The 19,815-nt window shown below is 40.0% G+C and overlaps 1 protein-coding gene and 1 non-coding gene across 2 annotated transcripts; one reads left to right on the forward strand and one right to left on the reverse strand.

Moving 5' to 3' along the window:
- The first annotated feature begins 890 nt into the window (after positions 1-890).
- On the forward strand, positions 891-1,016 carry LOC133089307 (small nucleolar RNA SNORA40). Its single transcript, XR_009700680.1, has one exon. It is a non-coding gene; the product is annotated as a small nucleolar RNA SNORA40 (small nucleolar RNA).
- A 4,401-nt stretch (positions 1,017-5,417) lies between these two features.
- MED18 (mediator complex subunit 18) lies at positions 5,418-11,558 on the reverse strand. Its single transcript, XM_061186898.1, has 3 exons — positions 11,381-11,558; positions 10,642-10,784; positions 5,418-6,315 (listed from the first exon to the last, which is right to left on the reverse strand). Exons 2-3 carry the CDS (start codon positions 10,712-10,714, stop codon positions 5,762-5,764), a joined length of 627 nt encoding a protein of 208 aa, XP_061042881.1. The 5' UTR covers positions 10,715-10,784; positions 11,381-11,558; the 3' UTR covers positions 5,418-5,761.
- Between the last annotated feature and the right edge of the window lie 8,257 nt (positions 11,559-19,815).

The following is a 19,815-nucleotide window of genomic DNA, read 5'->3' on the forward strand; positions in this document are numbered from 1 at the left end:
AATATGAAAGAATAAAGGTCTATGAAAGCTAAGTCTATTTTCAGAGGGAAATAAAAGTAGGGAGACCTGCCCTACTGGTAGAACTGGCTCTACCACGAAGCCACAGTAATAAAAATATTGTGTTGCTGGCACTGAAACAAAGAAAAGGATCAATGGAATAGAATGGAGAGCTTATAAATAAAGTATATATATGGGAAGTTAACATGTGATAAAGGTGGCATCACAAAACACTGGAAAGATTGTTTTTCTGACAGTTATAGAAAAACGAATTCACTGTATAGAGAAAAAAGCTGAATTTTTACTTGAAACTATGTTAAAAGTGGACTCCAGATGGATTAAAGACATAAATGTGAAAGTTAAAACTATAAAGCTAATATTAGAAAATACAGGAAAATCTGTTACCCAGGTGTAAATAAAGACTTCCTAAACAAGACTCCAAATTCTAAGGTCAAAATTTAGGACACCTGCTTAATTAATGACATCACAAATTTAACATGAAGGTTGCAGACTGGGAGAAGGTATTTGCAATGTTTAAAACAAACAAGGAATAATGTCTAGAATATACACACAGTTCCTACAAACTAAGAAGACAGGAAATCAAATTTAAAAAAAGTAGGCAAAGGATATAAATAGGCACTGGGAGAAAGTATTTGCAGTGTTTAAAACAAATAAAAGAATGTCTAGAATATACAAAGAATTCCTACAAATCAACAAGACAGGAACTCAAATAGGAAAATAAGCAAAGGATATATAAATACCTTAGTTTCACATACTAAGCATACAAAAAAAAAAAAGAAAAAAAAGGCTCAAATTTAATTATAATCAGAGACATGCAAATCAAGACAGCCAAGAGCTGCCACTTTACTTCCACCAGACTGGCAAAAATTAATAGCACTTATGTTTGTTTTTGTTAATCTGTAGACAAAGACTTATAGATGGGTGCAAAAATAAATCCTCTTTTGCAACCTAGAACTCATTGTTCAGTATGAGTTTTGATACAGATGAGAAGGAACATGGTACCTGAAACAGATTCAAGTGGTGGGGGTATTGATAAACGCAAAGGTTGCTTCCGGGACTATAGAATTGATAATTTAAAAGCTTAAGATATGAGGGAAATTATCAGCTACGCTGATTTAGTACTCTAAGGTTGACATGAAACAAAGATGACTTCCTTTTTTAGGCTTTTATCTTGAGAACACAGTGTCTGGACTTTAAAAAGGTATTCGCATATCCCAACGATCTGTACTGTTCTAAGCTATGATAGCTTAGGAGTGAATATGATTTGAAGTTAATGCATGTTTAGAGGGTGTCTAAAATTCAGAAGCAGGCAGATCCATTTCCTCTGACCCTAAACATGGTCCAAAAGTAAATTGCTTGAGGAAATTGGATCCCAAAGATCACAGGTGGGGAATTTTGAAGTATGTCCATATTCCATTGGAGATCAAGGAAGCCCAACTAAAAGAATGGGAGACTGACTGACTGACATGACAACTGTGGACTGAGCAAAAATTCTTTTTGAAAGGGCTATCTTGAAGAGTATGACTCAAACACTGGAGGAACTAAGGTGATCGGCAGTGGAAGGAATCAGAACGTGTGAAATTCCTTAAAAATTTATTGACTTAAATAATTTGCCATATATAAAAACATAAAAAAATAAAAAGAAAACTGGCAAAAATGAGAAAGATGCTAACACCGAAGACTGGTGGTTATGAGTTCTTGTGTACTGGTGATAGGAATTAGCACAGCCATTCTGAAAAGTAACCTGGCCGTTTTTGGCAAATTGAGCACGCCCAACTGCATGGTTCAGAGGAATATTCACGTCAATATACAAACTTGCTTATTTTTGCTTTTTTTTTTTTTTTGCCGCTGTGCAGCATGGCATGCGGGATCCTTAGTTCTCTGACCAGGGATCGAACCCATGCCCCCTGCAGTGGAAGTGTGGAGTTTTTTTTTTATAACAGCTGTACTAGCCACTATCTTTTTTTTTTTTTTAAGATTTATTGATTGATTGATTGATTGCTATGTTGGGTCTTCGTTTCTGTGCTAGGGCTTTCTCTAGTTGCAGCAAGCGGGGGCCACTCTTCATCGCGGTGCGCGGGCCTCTCACTATCGTGGCCTCTCTTGTTGCGGAGCACAGGCTCCAGACGCGCAGGCTCAGTAGTTGTGGCTCACGGGCCGAGTTGCTCCGCGGCATGTGGGATCTTCCCAGACCAGGGCTCGAACCCGTGTCCCCTGCATTAGCAGGCAGATTCTCAACCACTGCGCCACCAGGGAAGCCTGGAAGCGTGGAGTCTTAACCACTGGACCGCCAGGGAAGTCCCTATTTTTGCATTTTTAATAGTAATAGAGAGTTGAAGGCAATCTAGAGTTCTATCATCAAAAGAGTGAATGAGTAAAACATGGCGGATGCACAGTGGTTATGTACCTGGAATCTGGAGCTAGACTGCTGGAGTTGAAATTCAGGCTCCACCACTTACAATAGAAGTAAAAATTTGAGTAATCTGCGCCTCATTCTTATCTACAAAATGGGAGTAATAATATCTACCTCATAGGGTTGTTGGGAGAAGTATATGAGTGAAAACATTTAAACCATCTGAAACAGAGTTAAGCACTATTTAAGTACTAATATTACTGTTAACATGAAAGCATATGCAAGTTCAAAGTTGTAAGTTAGGTTTACGTATAGCAACAAGAGAATATCACAAAAGCAATAATAATTTTAAAAAGTAAGAAAAAGAACATTTATTTATTTTTGGCTGCGTTGGGTCTTTGTTGCTGCGCACAGTCTTTCTCTAGTTGCGGCGAGCAGGGGCTACTCTTTGTTGTGGTGCACGGGCTTCTCATTGCCGTGGCTTCTCTTGTTGTGGAGCACTGGCTATAGGTGCGCAGGCTTCAGTAGTTGTGGCACACGGGCTCAGTAGTTGTGGCTTGCGGGCTTAGTTGCTCCACAGCATGTGGGATCTTCCCGGACCAAGGCTTGAACCCATGTCCCGTGCACTGGCAGGCGGATTCTTAACTGCTGAGCCAGCAGGGAAGTCCCGAAATGGACCATTTATGGCATAATATCTTTTATGTGGATTGAACATACTTACATAACTCTACATATTTTACAAGACAAGCATCACAGACATACATTGAACATATCAGAATGGGTGCCTATAGGATAGAATAAGAGTAGAGTTTAGGAATAAAGTGGAAGACTACAAAATAAGAAAGGGGCCTTGCTTGAATCATCCTGCTAATATGCTATGAAAGGAGGAACAAGATTTACTCATGAAATCTGCAACTGAAGGGGGTGAAAGCTATCTTGAAAATATGCAAGGGAAAGCCAAGAAAAGGATCCCAGAGCCAGAGAAATAACCAGCTAACCAACTTGGAAGCTACCCTATCTTTGAACTTACCCTTAAATGAGATAACACCATCCTTACCGTTTAAGGCAGCTTTGGATAGGTTTTCTGTTACTTGCCCAAAACCTCTTAACAGAGTATTCATACGATCTTTCGAGTGGCAAACCGAGGTCCAAAGAGAATTATGATCTATCCAATGTAATACCTCAACTGGGGTATTATCTCAGTGGAGGTTCCAGAAGAAAATGAAAATTTTGAGTGACCAACAATTTTTAAAAGGCCAAACTCTCTCCAGTGTATTAAAAACTCTACAAGTGGGCTTCCCTGGTGGCACAGTGGTTTAGAATCCGCCTGCCAATGCAGGGGACATGGGTTCAAGCCCTGGTCCGGGAAGATCCCACATGCCGCGGAGCAACTAAGCCCGTGTGCCACAACTACTGAGCCTGCTCTCTAGAGCCCTCGAGCCACAACTACTGAGCCTGCATGCCACAACTACTGAAGCCCGCGTGCCTACAGCCCACGCTCCGCAATGAGAAGCCCGTGCGCCGCAACGAAGAGTAGCCCCCACTCGCCGCAACTAGAGAAAGCCCGCGTGCAGCAACGAAGACCCAACGCAGCCAAAAATTTAAAAAAAAACAAAACTCTATAAGTATTAAAATGATCAACATTTATCCCACTCAGAGCTGTTATTTTTAAAAATCCATTAAAAGTCAAATGATAAATGGGAAATTATATAAAAGCTGTTTACAAATTAATAAAGACAATGAAGAAAAGGGAATTCACATAAGAAAAACATGTCCAATAAACATATAAAAATTTAAACCTCACTGATGAGTATTTTTAAAAGAAAATTAAAACCAGTCACCATTTATCATCAAATGGGAAAAATAAGTTTTCACCGTCACACCCACCTTTGGCAGGGGAAAACTGGTAGGAGTGAAAACTGGGACATTTCTGGAAGGCATCTGGCAATGCATGGTGGAAGACTTAAAACAAGGCATACTCTTTGACTCAGCAGTTCCCTAGAATTTATCCTAAAGAATCATCATGGATGACAACAGAAATTTAATTAAAAACACTAGCATAACAGGACAGTTTATAAAAGCAAAAAATTGGGATCAAACTAAAATTCCCTAAGTAGGGGAATCAATTAAGTTACGGAAAATCCAAATGATAGGATACAAATAGCAGTTACAATTATCAGTATTTAAATACAAGCTCTGCTAATTTGTAGCTGTATAGCTCAGGGAAAGCTAATTACTCTCTCTGTACCTCAGTTTCCCTGTAAAAAATGGGTCTGTTGCGAGGATTAAATTAGTAAACATACCTAAAGCACTTAGGATAGCACTGACACATAATAACAAAAAAAATTTTTTTTAACAGAAGAGGGACTTCCCTGGTGGCACAGTGGATAAAACTCCATGTTCCCAATGCAAGGGGCCCAGGTTCAATCCCTGGTCAGGGAACTAGATCCCACATGCATGCCGCAACTAAGAGTTCACATGCCACAACTAAGGAGCCCACCTGCTGCAACTAAGGAGCCCACGTGCCGCAACTAAGGAGCCCTGGAACTGCGACTAAGTAGCACGCCTGTTGAAACTAAGACCAGGAGCAAACAAACAAACAAATAAATAAATAAATAGTTAATTAATTAATTAAAAAAAAACCAGAAAAACATTGTAGCCTAATGTCCCGGAAAGATGTTAATGATAAATTAAACAAAAAAAGGAGATTACAAACCAGTATATATACAATATTTTTCTAAAATAAATATATCTCATATACAAAAATTTCCAAAAATAAAGACTAGAAGGATATAAAAAAATAAAAATAGTACATCTCTTTGAATAACAGGATTAGAGGTTATTTTTCTTATTTTTGTCTGAATTTAAATTTTATTCAATAACAAATATGTGCTACTTTTATGAAAGGTAAAAACTATCATCTCTATCAAAATTAAAACAAAAAACTGTCATATTTTTGCTCCAGTTGATAATGAGTCCATCCCAAATTAGCAGGGTAATGGGGTAAAGAATCAGAATGATAGACATTTCTCTTTATAGCCTTTATTACTGCACAATACAAACTCAGTCTCTGTTTTACAAACCTTACACACAAATGGCAAAACAAGTAAAAGATTTTTATTCCCCAAAGCCATTTTATTCCAGTTTCCCCTCTTTATGCAGAGGGAATATCTAGATTCTCCATGTCATCCTTAGCCTTTAATTTAGAAAGGCTGTCACAAAAGTGAACTGGCCATATGAGGAAAACAGTGCAAAGAACCAACTAAGTTCTCATTGTCCTCCTTCCTGAGGGAAGAATGCCTGGTTAGCAGTGGTGAAATAGGGCAATTATAACATCTTCTTTTTTTGTAACAGCTGAGGACAAGCCCCAGTGGTGGACAGACTGCCTTGTCACATGAGCCTTTTGGGGTCTATTTTCTCTAGGTGAACCAGAGGTTTCAGCTGCTCTGCAAAGTTCCTCATGTCATCAGACACCACGTCCTGCCCAGCTGGGGCAACAACACTTAGTTCCACAAGGTAGGAGAGTGACAAGGCCTCAGTGTTGTCTGTGTTCCCTGGTGTCAAGATGCGGAAGATCTTGTACACCACGATCTTCATGATGCCCTTACGGAACAGGTGTCCCCTGGCAACAAACTCATGGTCCATGCGGAAGCCCATTTCCATCAGGAAGTCAGTAAGGTTCTCAGATGTTGCAATGTCCACGCAGTTACGCACCAGGGCATGGCGGTTCTTGTCTCCCATTTCTGGCTGTCCCAGGTAGCGCAGATGCCAGGGTGCCCCTGCCCTATCCATAGAGCGTCGAGCCCTTAGAACAAACGGACTGGCCTGCTGGCCCTTAAGGAGGAATACCATCTCATGGTCAAGGAAAGTCTCAGGTTCCATGTTGTCACACAAACCACGAAGGCGGTGGATGAGGCTTTCCAAGCTGTGATCTAAAACACTTCCTGAAGAAGGAAAAAAGTACCATTGAGTCCCATCTTTCATTCTGGGTAATGGAAATAGCAAAAGATTGAAAAAACTTAAATGAAAAATCAGAACAGTTTAGTGCAGTGTTTTGTAAAGCACAGGCCCAATATATGAGATTTTAGAGGGGTTATATTGCCAAGATATTATATAACAAGTTAATCCTTTTTCAATTTTTTGCATTGTCTTATTTGGTACTAGAATAGTTAGGCCTTCTCTTACAATGCTAATCTCCAGCAGGCTTTGGGCTTTAACAGGCAACAGTATCTACCTAGAATAATAATACTGTTTTGTCATTTATTTTAAAAATTATCTTCTAGTCTCAGAAAACAAAAGTTTTCCATTGATAGAAAAAATATAACATTTCCTTTTTATGTAATATATTTAAGTGAAAGAGAATGAACTGCTTCAGAGAAATACACCGTCCTTTGTTCTCATCTTATTCTTCCTCCTGGTAGCATTTCACATGGTTGTTATATTATACCCATTTTGAAATCTATTCTTCCCTTGGCCTCTGGGACACAAATCTCTCTTGGTTCTTCACCTAACTCGCTGACATTCCTTTTAAGTCATCTTTGCTGGGTCTTCATCTTCCCAAAATATTGGAGGATCCTAGGACTCAATCCTGGTCTTCGTCTCTATCAACAATATCTTCCTCCCTCGGTGACCTAATTCAGCCCTATGGTTTTAAGTATCATTTATGCTCTGAGGACTACCATATTTATATCTCATGAACTACAAACTCATACATCCAACTGTCTACCTAACTTCTCCACTTGGATGCCTAAGACATCTTCATCTTAACATGTTCAATATCAACCTGTTGATTTTTCCTCCACAATCTTACTCCTCCTGCAGTTTTCCCCATCATAGTAAATGGCAACTCTCTGCTTCCAGCTGCCCAACCAAAAACCACATAATCCGCTTTGACTCCGTTCTTTCTCCCACATCCTACATCCACTCTGCATTTTTTAAATATATGCAGAATCCAGTTCACTCAATCATTTCCACCTAGTCCAAGTCTCCTTCATTTCTTGCTTTGTCTTTGCAGTACCCTGCTTCTATCCTTGCTTTTTTCTTCTCTCCTCCATACAACAGCCAGCTGGTTTTTAGGACATAAGGCAGATAATGACACTTCTCTGCTCAGAACCCTCCAATGGCTTCCCATGTCACTCAGAATAAATCCCAAATTCTTTACCACGGTCTACAAGGCCCTATAAATTGTGGTCTCTGCTACCTGATGTTGATCATTTCCTTCTACTATCTCCCAGATCACTCTCTCCAACCACAGTGATTTTCCTGCTGTTTCCTAAAAATGCCAAGTGTTTGACAATGTATTTCTCTTCAGAGCCCCTTCCCTTAGTCCCTATGCTTAGAATGTTCTTCTCTCAGACACCTGCATATCTCATCCCATCACTTTGTTCAGATCTTTGCTCAAATGTCACTTTATCAGAGGTCTCTTTTCTCATTGCCCTAAATAAAATAGCATTATCTCCCTCCAATGTCTTTCCACTTCCCTGCTTTACTTTTTAGCATTAGCACCTCAATTTTTTAGTCATCTTTCAATATATCAATTATGTATTGACTTTTTAACATCTTTCTTCCTCTACTGCTGATACTTACTCCAATGCTAGGAACATATTCATTTATTGACTAAATCTGTTAAAGTAAATAAAAATATACTACTGTAACTATGGTAAATATTGACAGTGGGACTCAAGTGACTACATTTTTGGAAATGGGTAGTGTTGGAGGGAAAGCAACAGATCAGGTCCCTGTAATCATAGGACAGATGACGATGGGAGCAGGGAATGGGTCCTACATTGGATTCGTTGTGCCCTACATTCAGGACAGTGTCAGACATGTGTTTTTTCATACTTCAAACATTTAAGGAGCTTTGTAAGTGCTGGTTCCTTCAACATATACTTACTGAATACTGTGCCAGGCACCATGCTAGGAAGTAGGGGGTCCAGCCCTCGCAGAGATTACAGTTTAGTGGGGGAAACAAAAAATAAATAAGTAAACAATTAAACAGAAATACAGGGAAATAAAAGGGAGATGGGAGAGAGGAACTGATGGGGGTGGAGAAGAGGAGACCTCTCTGAGGGCTTGGAGTAGTCAGAGAAGGTCTCTCAAAGGGAAGGACAACGGAGCTGAGGACTGAGGGATAAAAATAAAATGGCTATTTGAAGGGCTGGAACAAAGTATAAGGGCAGAGAAATCAAGTGCAAAGGCCCAGAGGTAGGAAAGGGCCTGGGGAATGCAAAGAAATGAAGGGATATCAGTGTGGCTGAAGTGTGGTAAGCAAGATGGAAGATGATAATGAACTGAGGATTTGGGATGGGCCAAAGCACACAGGTCTTATGTACAGCTCATGCTAAAGGCTGTATTCTATTCTAAGGCCATTGGGAAGCTATTAGCTCCACACTTTATTCTCCACACAACAGGGAAAGAGATGACTGGATTTACATTTTAAAAAGATCATTCCAGGAAAACTGCTATAGACTCTTCAACAAGACATGGTCATGGGAAAAAAATTGGGAATGACGGGAGACTGGCCCAAGTTAAAAGAGGCTTAAGAGACACAGTTATCAAATGTAATGCATGAAACGTGATTATATCCTGGATACAAAACACATTTTGAGGGCAAGATAGGGGGAAACTTTTGAATATGGACTAGATGTTAGATGATATTAAAAATACATTATTAATTTTTTAGATAATAATGATGGTATTGGGGTTATGAAGGAAAATATCCTTGTTTTTTATTTTTTAGAGATGCATACTGAAAACGTTTTGGGGTAAAATGTTATGAGATCTGAAACTGTTGTTTTTTTAAAAAAAGTTTTTGGCTGCAAGGCATGTGGGAGCTTAGTTCCCCAACCAGGGATCGAACCCGCACCCCCTGAAGTGGAAGCGCAGCATCTTAACCACTGGACCGCCAGGGAAGTCCCTGAAACTGTCTTTAAAAACAGCAAAAGAAAAAAGAGAAAGCAAATATGGCAAAATGACAGAAACTGAAATCTAGATGACAGAAATAGAGTGTTCATTATATTAGTCTCTACTTTCTTTATGTTTGAACATTTTTAATACTAAAACAATTTAAAAAAAAAAGACTACTAGCTGTTGTGTGGGAAGAGAAAGATGATCAAAAGTGGAATGAAAAAAAAAGTGGAAGCAATGTAATAAGTACAGGGTTACTAAAATAGTTCAGGCAAAGGATGATAAACCAGGGTGTGGTACTGCAGGTTGAGAAAAGACTTATTTAATTTTTTAATTTACTTCCATATTTTGGAAGTAAAATGAATAGGATTAGAAATGGCCTACATGTGGGGGTAAAGTAAAAAATGGACATTGACTCCTGAATGCATGGCTCAAGCAACTGGTGAATGACAGTGGCACTTACTGAGATGGGAAAGACTGAAGGAGGCGCAGCTTGAGGAGTGAAAATTAACAACCCTATTTTGTTCACAGTAAGTTACTAAATGGATGATCTGAATTAAAGTCTAAACTCTTGCACTAAACATTGTATGACCTCCTGAAAATCATTACCCCCTCTGGGTCTTGAGTTTTCTCATCTGGGAAAGTTACTTCACTTCTATTTCCTGATCTATAAAATGGAGCTAGTAACAGTATCATAGAATTACCATATGATCCATTAATCTCACTTCTGGGTATTTATCTGAGAGAATTCGAAGCAGGATCTTGAAGAGATATTTGCACACCCATGTTCACTGAGCATTATCCACGATAACCAAGAGGTGGAAGCAACCCAAATGTCTGACAGATGAATGGATAAAGAAAATGTGGTACATACATACAATGGAACATTATTCAGCCTTTAAAAAGGAGATCCTGTCACATGCTACAATATGGGTTAACATCGAGGACACTATACTAAGTGAAATCAGCCAGTGATGAAACGACAAATACTGTAATGATTCCACTCATATGAGGTTACCTAAAGTAGTCAAAATTAGAAACAGAAAGTAGAAAGGTTGTTGCCAAGGGCTGCAGGGAGGGGAAAGGAGGAATTAGTGTTTAACGGGAATAGAATTTCAATTCTGCAAGATGAAAAAGTTCTAGAGATCGGCTATACAACAATGTGAAATACTTAACACTACTTAACTGTATGCTTAAAAATGTTTAATATGGTAAATTTAATGTTATGTATTTGTGACCATAATTAAGGGTAAATTGAAAAAAAAAAGGTGCCAGAAATTATGCAGGCTGCCTTTGTAGAACAGCTTCTCATCTCCGCGGAAGCTGAACAGAAAAGAGGAAAACAAGCTCCCTGGTTCACTCACCCTGCAGCAGGTACTCCATCATGTTAATGGTGCCCCCGGTGACAGGCATCATGGTGACTGGAGGTGCCTCCATGTTACCTGTTTAAGTTGAAAACGACAGAACTGGACTCGGAGTCCCCCGTCAAGTAAAGCACAGGATACACCTGGAGAAGAGTTATACTTGTTAATACATCAGAGAGGTGGAGAGACACCAGATCTGCTTGGGTCATTGGCCTTGACATGAAAAGATTCATTCATCCATCCATTCAAAACTTTTTGAGTAACTGCTATAGGCCAGTTTCAGGAACTGATGATACAGAAATACACAAAGGAGGCCTGATCATGGAGTTACAGCATAATCTTTTAGTCTGAAGGTCTAAAATCTCTAACCGTTTTCTGTGCAATAACTCTCTCACCCTGGAACTCAATGTCTTCCTTCTAAAACGGGGCCAACGATATTTAACCCACAAGGCTTTGTTGCTCAGACGACAAAATGGGCCTGCAATAATAGACGGATTGAAAGGTGACTTAAAGAATCTTGTCTACCCTTCAATTTACAGATGAGGATATTGAGACTTGGGGAGGAGCCCAAGGACACACAGTAGGTCGGTGGCAGAACCTAGACCAGACTAAAATCTATGCGTTCCACCTCTCTGAATCAAACGCCTTTTAAAGCTGGCCAGGCGGAAGTTCTTTTGATTGATGGTTTAGGTCCTCTTAAGCCAGCATCAACGCGTGCCCACTTACACCAAAAACACACCTCAGCGCGCGTTCTAGCCTCTTCTCGCAAAGCGAGGAATTGTATCCACCCGAGCACCTCTGAGCTTTTTAGCGACAATTAGCCCCCAGCCCTAAACTTGAAGACCCCGGGAGACGGCGAGACTTCCCTCTCCTCTTCCCACTTCCGGCAAAAAGCTTTCGTCGCTCAAACCTCTAACACCACCACTCCGCGACGTAAGGGTGCCGAGAGGGCATAAAAAGCCGCTCTGCTGTCCGGCAAGCAGAAGCGCATGCGCAAACTGCGATGCTTCGGGAAAGCTGGCGGTTTTCTTTAGAGCGTTTGTCTGGGAGTTACAGGGAGCCTTGACGTCATAGGCCGTCCTCCAGGAAAATATTTATTTTTTTCTGGTGTGACTACCTGGAGATGTTTTTGTCCAGGAAATCTCTTGAACTGACAGGGGGAAAAGAGAGCTTGGGGAAGAGAGCTGCAGAAAAAGAGAAGAGATTGTTGTAAAACAAAACTTCTTTTGGTTGGGTACGTGAAGATAAAAAGGAAAGACACCTTTTACTGCTTAGCAAACCGTTCTGAACAATTGCGGAGCTCAGTAATACATTTAGTATTTGTTCACTGTTCTGTGTTTATTTTACCTCAATTTAAAAATATTGGGAGGTAAGTAAATTCAATGAATATTTATTGAACGCTGCTTATGTTCAAGCATATAAAATGCAGGCAAGGAGTGAGCTAGAGTGAGGTGATTGAGGCACTCTCCTGGAGCGAAAAAATTTAAGGGGGCACCAAAAAACTCAGTAACAAATAAAAAAATTTTAATGCAATATTTTACAAATTTAATGCAAAAAAAAAATCCTTAATGAACAAAGTGTCAGAAATTTAAAGTTGATCTTCATAGCAGCCCTATGACCCGAGTATAATTACAGTAATTTTATAGATGGCGAAACTTAGGCAACAAAATGTAAAATAACACCAGAGGGAGTTGAGAGGCTGGGATACAAATTTAAGCCGCTGACTTCAGAACCCATGCTCTTAATTTCTACACTATACAGCCCCTTCTAACTCCAGTTCCCCTGCTGTAACCCACACTATCTCCCACTCATTCACATTTTTGAAAACATTCCTATAACATTTGCCCAAATTATAGCTGGCATTTGAAAAGTAGCATTAAATTAAATTAAAAAAATAATAATGGGTAAGAAATGGGCAAACAATATGGTAAAACTTGGACAAGGCTTAGGAGTTATAGGGATGGGTTTCTGTGATAAGGATGTGAGGCCTGGAGCTTAGGATGGAACTCACTTCTGTCTTTTGCCACTACCCAGCTGTGCAACCTTGGGCAATGCACTTCCCCTCTCTGAGCCTCAGCTTCCTTTTTTACAAAATAGAGTTAAAAATAGTACTTTCTAAGAGGGAGGTTGCAAAAATAAAATGAGATATTTATGAAACACTTAGCATAGTTCCTGGCTTATTGTAGGCAATCAATAAATGGTAGCTATTATTATTCCACTTTATATTTCTCATTTGAGCAAGCACGTTCTATCTTATTGAATATATTTTGTGCATGTCTCATTTCCCTAGATAGATTATAAACATCTTGAAGGGAGGAATCATGTATTTTCTTTATATATATGTGTATCTTAGCTCAGGCTGCTATAACAAAATATCATAAACAAGGTGGCTTATAAACAACAGAAATTTATTTTTCACAGTTCTGGAGGCTGGAAGTCTGAGATTGGGGTGCCAACATGGTTGCGTTCTGGTGAGAGCCCTTTTTTGGGTTGCAGGTTGCCAACTTCTTGTATCCTCACATGGTGAAAACCAGAGCAAAGCAAACTCCTTCAGGACTCTTATAAGAGCACTAATCCCATTTACGAGGGCACTTCCCTCTTGACCTCATCTAACCCTAACCACCCCCAAAGGCCCTACCTCCTAATACTGTCACACTGGGGAGTAGGGTTTCAACGTAAGGATTTGGCAGGGGGACACAAACATTCTATAACAATGTATTTTACATGTAGTGGGTGTTCAGAAATTTTGTTGAACACATCACAGTAACTACCAATTATTGAACAGTTAATATACACAACTTTATATGTGTGTAAATATGTCAAATACTGCTAAAAGGTAGATATTACCATCTCCACTTTACAGAGGAGGAAAAAGAGGTTCAGAGAGGTAAAGAGACTTTTGCCCAAAGCCAAATGGCCAGCAAATGGCAGAACTCAGGTTCAAATTCAGTTCTTTCATTCAGAAACCTCTCTCTTTACCATGCTACCTTCTGAATTCATGGGCTCTTTCTCCACAGTTAAGCTCCCCAATTATTACAATTAGTGGCAACAAAGGAGGAGAGAAGTCCATACATTGTTTCCTAACCCATCACTAGGCTGGGCTCAAAGGAGTAAGACTAACTCTTGGCCAGTCTTCATCAGAACTGCAGACCATCAACATGGATTGTAGCGCACACTCAGCTTTCTAGAATGGCCTGATAGAAATTAAATAGATCTACCCCTGTGTTATCTGCAATGCTAGGATATCAACCTTAGTGTTACAAACTAGTGTTTTCCCAGGAATGGCTGCTTCCTATATGCATAGCCCTTTGGAAAAGGTATAACTGTTTCTTTTCAACCTAATTGTCTCCAGCATCCTCATAAGTTCATGCTATTCCTCCACTCAGAGTAAAAGCCAAAGCCCTCATTATGCCTACACGATCCACCCTCATCACCTGTTACCTCTCTGACCATCTCCATCTGTGCCTGCCCCCGCCCCATCTACTCTGCTCTTACTAGAACATGTCAAGGATGCTCCCATTTTAATTGTTGTGCAGTCTGCCTGGAGCTCTCCTTTCCACTGAACTGCAGGATTCACTCCCTTGTTTCCTTTTGGTCTCTGTTCAAATCTTTATTAGGGGGGCCTTCCGTGACCACGTATTTCAAATTGTAATCCACTATCTGCCCTGTCTTCCCCCATACCCTGCTGTATTTTTCTTCACAACACATTTGACTAGGTGACACACTGCCTGCTTACCAGTTTACAGCCATGAGCACTTGAACTGTGGCTTGTTCAAACTGAGATAAGCTATCAGTGTAAGATACACACTGGATTTTGAAGACTTACTATGAAAAAAATGTGAAATATCTTGATAATTTTATATATTGATTACAGGTTGAAATGATATTTTGATAGCTAGGGTTTAATAAAATGTTATTAAATTATTATTAAATTTAATTTCACCTGTTTCTCATTATTTTTTAAAATGGGGCTAGTATATGAAAAATTGCATATGTGGCTCACATTACATTCTATTGAACAGCACTGCTATGGGATCTAGATTTGAAGGTATGGCTTTAGAGCCAGACAGATCTAGGTTTGAATCCTGGCTACTGCTTATGTGGCCCTAGGCAAGTTATTTAAACTCTTAGGCCTTCGGCAGTGCCTGGCACATACTGTATGTTGTTGGTATGCAATGAATCAGAGTTATCATGAGGAGAATGGTTTAGGAACTGGGAAATATTTAATTTGGAAAAGACTTGGAAGTGTGGAACATAACATCTATCTTAAAGTATATAAAATTATAACAAAGCCAGGGGAAGAGGAGGGGAGAGGAATAGTTTACATTTATTGAGCATCAGGTGCTAGATACTTTGTACATATTTATCACATTTAAACCTCACAACAATGGTACTTGAGGGAACAGAAACTAAGTTACTTGCTAATAACTGGTAGAGTCAGGATTAAAACCCAGATCTGTCTGCCTCCAGAGATTTTGCTTACAGTCCTAAGCCACTCTGCATCCTAAGAAAAATTTAACTAATTTTGTGTAGTTCCAGAGGACAGGACTAGAAATGCTGGGTAGAAGTCATAGGGAGACAAATTTCGGCTCCATGTAAGGAACAATTGGTCATTGTGATGATGTCTAGTAATGGAAAGGACTACTTGGATGAGAAGTAAACTCCTTTCCAGTGGAAATATTGAAGCAGAGATTATGGTAGAAAGAATTCTTGCCTGGAGTGGGAGATTGAACTGTTATATCACCTCGATTCTTGAACACTAGCCACTCTTAAGCCACAGCATTTACTTAAAAACAGAGTTCCAGGCAGTTGAGAAACACCTCCGTATACATGTACATATGTATTATAAGACAAAGCCTGATAAACATGGACACAAAGTACATCTTAGAGTTGAAAAAATATGGTAGTTGAAACTTACAATTTCATAATTCATAGAGACACCTAGCCTTAGTAATTCTTCACCTTTGGATTTTTTTCCTATTATGAAAACCCCAACACCATTATTAATAGTAACCATCATGAGCAAACACCCAATGACAAATAATAAATAATACAATTCTGGCTCTTAAGGAGTTTGGTTTGCAGAGAGACATGTAAAACACCCCAGGTTATTTTGTGCCTAGTATTCTTCATTGGCCGCTGACTCAAGGGTTCACCTTCCTACCCCACCCTCATACGACAGGCAGCATCAGCCATTTCATCCTCTTAATCTCAAGGCGGAGACCTAAGAAAGTCTGTTGCAAAAGGGTAATTGGCCTATTTACTTGCTCCTTTCCACTTAGCCAGCCAACCCAACCCCAGCCTCTGGTTGACCAGGTGTCGAGGTGCCTCAAGGGGATAGGTTATAATAGTTAATGTATTACACATATCCATAAAAGATTAAAGATTAGCTCTATTTTAGCTGAACTGTAACTGTCTGTTTGGGTTTCTCCCCTCTCAGGTCTGTCTGGGGAAGTCAGTGTTGTTTTCTATCTGAGGATAATTAACCCACTGGGTCTCGAATTTCCTAGACAGAGGCCCTTGAACAGCTCACTTTTAGTGTGGGCTTACTGGGTACCATACCAGGCTCTGGGGTAAGCACTTTCTGTGAATCCGGATCACTCATTTACTCCTCACACCAGCCTTCTGAAGCAGGTGGTGTTCTTTCAGTCTCATAGCTGCGAGAATTGTGAGTCTGCTGTGTGGTATCTTTGGAAGCAAAAGGTTTTGTTTCTGGTCCCCTAAGATTCATCATCATTAACCCCTTCTTTAGGTCAGAGGATCATATGCCATCATATACACTATCAACTCAAACCTTTCCTGGGGGAACACTCTGTGTACAGCCTAGAGGAGATAAAGAAGCCCAAGGGAGCTCCATGGAGAAGCAAAAGGGCCTGGGTTAACACACTAGTGCTTAGCATTTAAGATGGGCCTTGGGGTCAGGCTACTTGGGTTAAAATCCTATCACTGTCTAGCCATGTAAGCTTGGGCAACGTACTTTGCCTCCGTGAGGCTCATGTTCTCATTTCTCCAATGGGGAGAAACTAGTACTTCCCTTTAAGATTGTCATGAGAATGGACTGATACACTTGGCAAATAGCAAGTATCAATAATAATTTTAACTATTCCGATTATGATTGTGGGATTCGGACTCTATTAAACATGGGTTAAAAACAAATAAACATGGGTCATATCCGGACTCAGCTGCATACTGGTGTGTGGCCTTGAGCCAGTCACTTAATTTCTCTGAGTTTGTTTCTTAATCTGTAAAACAGGGAGATGATCCACTTGACAGGATTGCTGTGAAGAGTACAGATGGCACATACAACGTGCTGAGCATGTAATAAATATTTTCAGACAATGCCTTCAAATAGTTTGGTTGAGGAGGCAGGGCATAAACATTAAAAAGGGGACAATTGAAAATTTTAAGGAGAATTGACATGTCTCTATATGGACATAGCAAGGCAAGCTGTGGCATACAGTTTAGTCAATACTTATTACGGGTGTACCACAAGCTGGGTGGGCATTGTACTGGGCTCTTAGAATATGAGTGTATGCAAGACAACCTAAATCCATACCCCGACAGAGCCTACATTTTAGTGATAAAACATTACATACCATGAAAAATGGTTACAAAAGAAATAATGTGAAAAATACTTATGTTGTCAACTAAAAAAAGGCAGTTACAAAATCCTACGTGTGATATGATTTTAACTATATAGTCTCCAAAGCATCCTTGCACAGAGGAAAAAAACCAAAACACTCTAATGCTAAGAATAATTGGTTTTGGTTAATGAGACCAGAGATTATTTTTCCCTCCATTTGTCCCTGTTTTCCCAATTTTTGATGAGCATGTGTTACTTAAAAAGAAAAAAAGCTTTAAACAAACCAAACGTCCATCAATAGGTAAATGGATAAACAAATTGGGATATATTCATACAACACAATAGTATTCAGCAATTAAAAAAAAAGAACAAAGTACTGATAGACAAATCTAAAAACATTCTGAGTGAAAGAAGCCAGACACAAAAGAATATATAATTTGTGATTCCATTTATAAGATATTCTGAAACAGACAAAACTAATCCATAGTGAAATAAACGAGATCTCTGCTTGCCTGGATTAAGGAACGGGAAGGATTGATTGCAAAGAGATACAAGGGAACTTTTTTGGAATATGGAAATATTCTATATCTTAACTGTGGTGGCGGTTACTGAGGTGTGTATATTTGTCCAAACGCATCAGGCTGTACATTTAAATGGGTGCATTCGAATTGTATGTATATCTATCGCAATAAAATTGATTAAAATAATGAACAAAATTTCATTTTTTTTCTGGTTACAAGAGCATTTCCTGCTTATTGTGAGAAGTTCTATTATTTTAGAAAAAAGTTCAAATATTTAGGAAAAAGTTACTTTCTCCATTTTGAGAAATTGGAAAGTCACAGCAACTCTAACCACAGGGTTTGTACACAGTAAATTTTGGTAAATCAAAAAACAGAGTAGGAGAGAGAATTAACCCCATGAGGAAGCAAAGAAGAGTGAATAGAATGTTACACCCAGTAAGAACAACAGAAATCCAGGAGAAGCCCTGCTGGAGGATGAGGCCGTCAGGGGTGACAAGACAGGTGTGTGACCCCTATGACACGCCCCCACAGGTGGGAAGGAAGTGAGAATGGAGGTCAGAATAGGTGAACTGATAAGGAATTGTGTGTCACTGGCTTTTCTACTTGCTCTTAGGGTTCTGTCTTCCCATTCCCTTGGGGGAAAGAGTGAGGCTGTGGCAATGACAAAAATCATGATGGCAGAGAAAAGCTGAGAATAGATGAAGGAGGAAGTGGGCACAGGGTCCTTGGTAATGACCAAGTCAACCAGGGAGCTAATTCCCAAGGACATTGTTGTCCTTCCTGCTTGGCCAGTATCGTTGATTGATTCCCCCATTTGTCCTTCGTGAATAGACTTGTATTAGTCAGCAATTACGCACCAAGAACCCATAGAAAGTCCCACCTTGGCATTCTTTGTGGATGCAAAAATGGTGGAAGACTCAGGTCCCAGTCCCCACTACAGTGGGAAAAAGAAAACTAGTAATGACTCCTAATAGTTCACATGTGCACAGCAACGTAAAGTTCACCAAGTATTTTTCATTCATTTCAGTCCAGTCTCCCACCATCAGGCATAAGAGGTAAGAGGAGGGGCAGTGCGGCAAAGGAGAAAGAGGCAGACATACCCCACCTAGGCTGAGATGCCAACTCCACCTCCTATAAGCTGATGACCTCAAGCAGTGACATCCTCTCCTATGGCCACTATGAAGATAAAGAGACATGTATATGACACACCTAGCACAACAGTATGTACTGTGACTGGACTGCTGGTACTGTGGTCATCCCAATTTTATGGATGTGGACATGGCTCAATGGAAGTCATGAAAAAATTGTAAGCAAGAGCTGAGACTTTCTGAGAAATCTCCAAGTTGGAAGACTCCTTCACCACTGTTGTCTGTTCTTCTCCCAGAATGGGCTGTTCAGGAAAGAGACCATGCCCAAGGGGTGATTTAGGGAAAGACCTGCTGACATGAAAGCATAGGATCATAGACTTAAAAGTGATCAACTCCAGGAATTCCCAGTGGTTAGGACTCAGTGCTTTCACCGCCAGGGCCCAGGTTTGATCCCCGGTCAGGAAACTAAGATCCTGTAAGCCGAGTGGTGCAGCCAACACAGAAAAAGTGATCAGCTCCCTCTACCCGACCCCACAGAATGGATGGGGAAACCAAGGCCCAGCGAGCAGAAGGGACTTGCCTAAACGAGTCAGCATAGAATGTCAATCCCTGAACAGTGGCCAGACTTTACTCTTGCTATTTCCTTCTGAACCCAAGCTCTCTAGTCCTACAGATTTGGGGTTGATTCTTTATTTTTATTTTAAATATATATATATTTTTATGTATATATGTCTTTTTAAAAGTCTTTATTGAATTTGTTACAGTATTGCTTCTGTTTTATGTTTTGGTTTTTTGGCTTCGAGGCATGTGGGGTCTTAGCTCCTCGACCAGGGACGGAACCCGCACCCCCTGCATTGGAAGGCGAAATCTCATCGACTCAGATCACCAGGGAAGTCCCTGGGGTCTATTCTTGACCCTGCACTAACTAGCTGTGGGTTGTAACATCTCTGATGCTCAGTACCTGCATTTGTAAAATGAAATA

The sequence above is a fragment of the Eubalaena glacialis genome, chromosome 3 (genome assembly GCF_028564815.1).
Source record: "Eubalaena glacialis isolate mEubGla1 chromosome 3, mEubGla1.1.hap2.+ XY, whole genome shotgun sequence".
In the NCBI taxonomy this organism is placed as follows: domain Eukaryota; kingdom Metazoa; phylum Chordata; class Mammalia; order Artiodactyla; family Balaenidae; genus Eubalaena; species Eubalaena glacialis.

Excerpts from the sequence above, each read along its gene's own strand:
- MED18 (XM_061186898.1), bottom strand. The coding sequence starts at position 10,714 with ATGGAGGCACCTCCAGTCACCATGATGCCTGTCACCGGGGGCACCATT. Across the intron at positions 6,316-10,641 it reads GATGGAGTACCTGCTGCAGG|GAAGTGTTTTAGATCACAGC; the intron begins GTGAGTGAACCA and ends TTCCTTCTTCAG.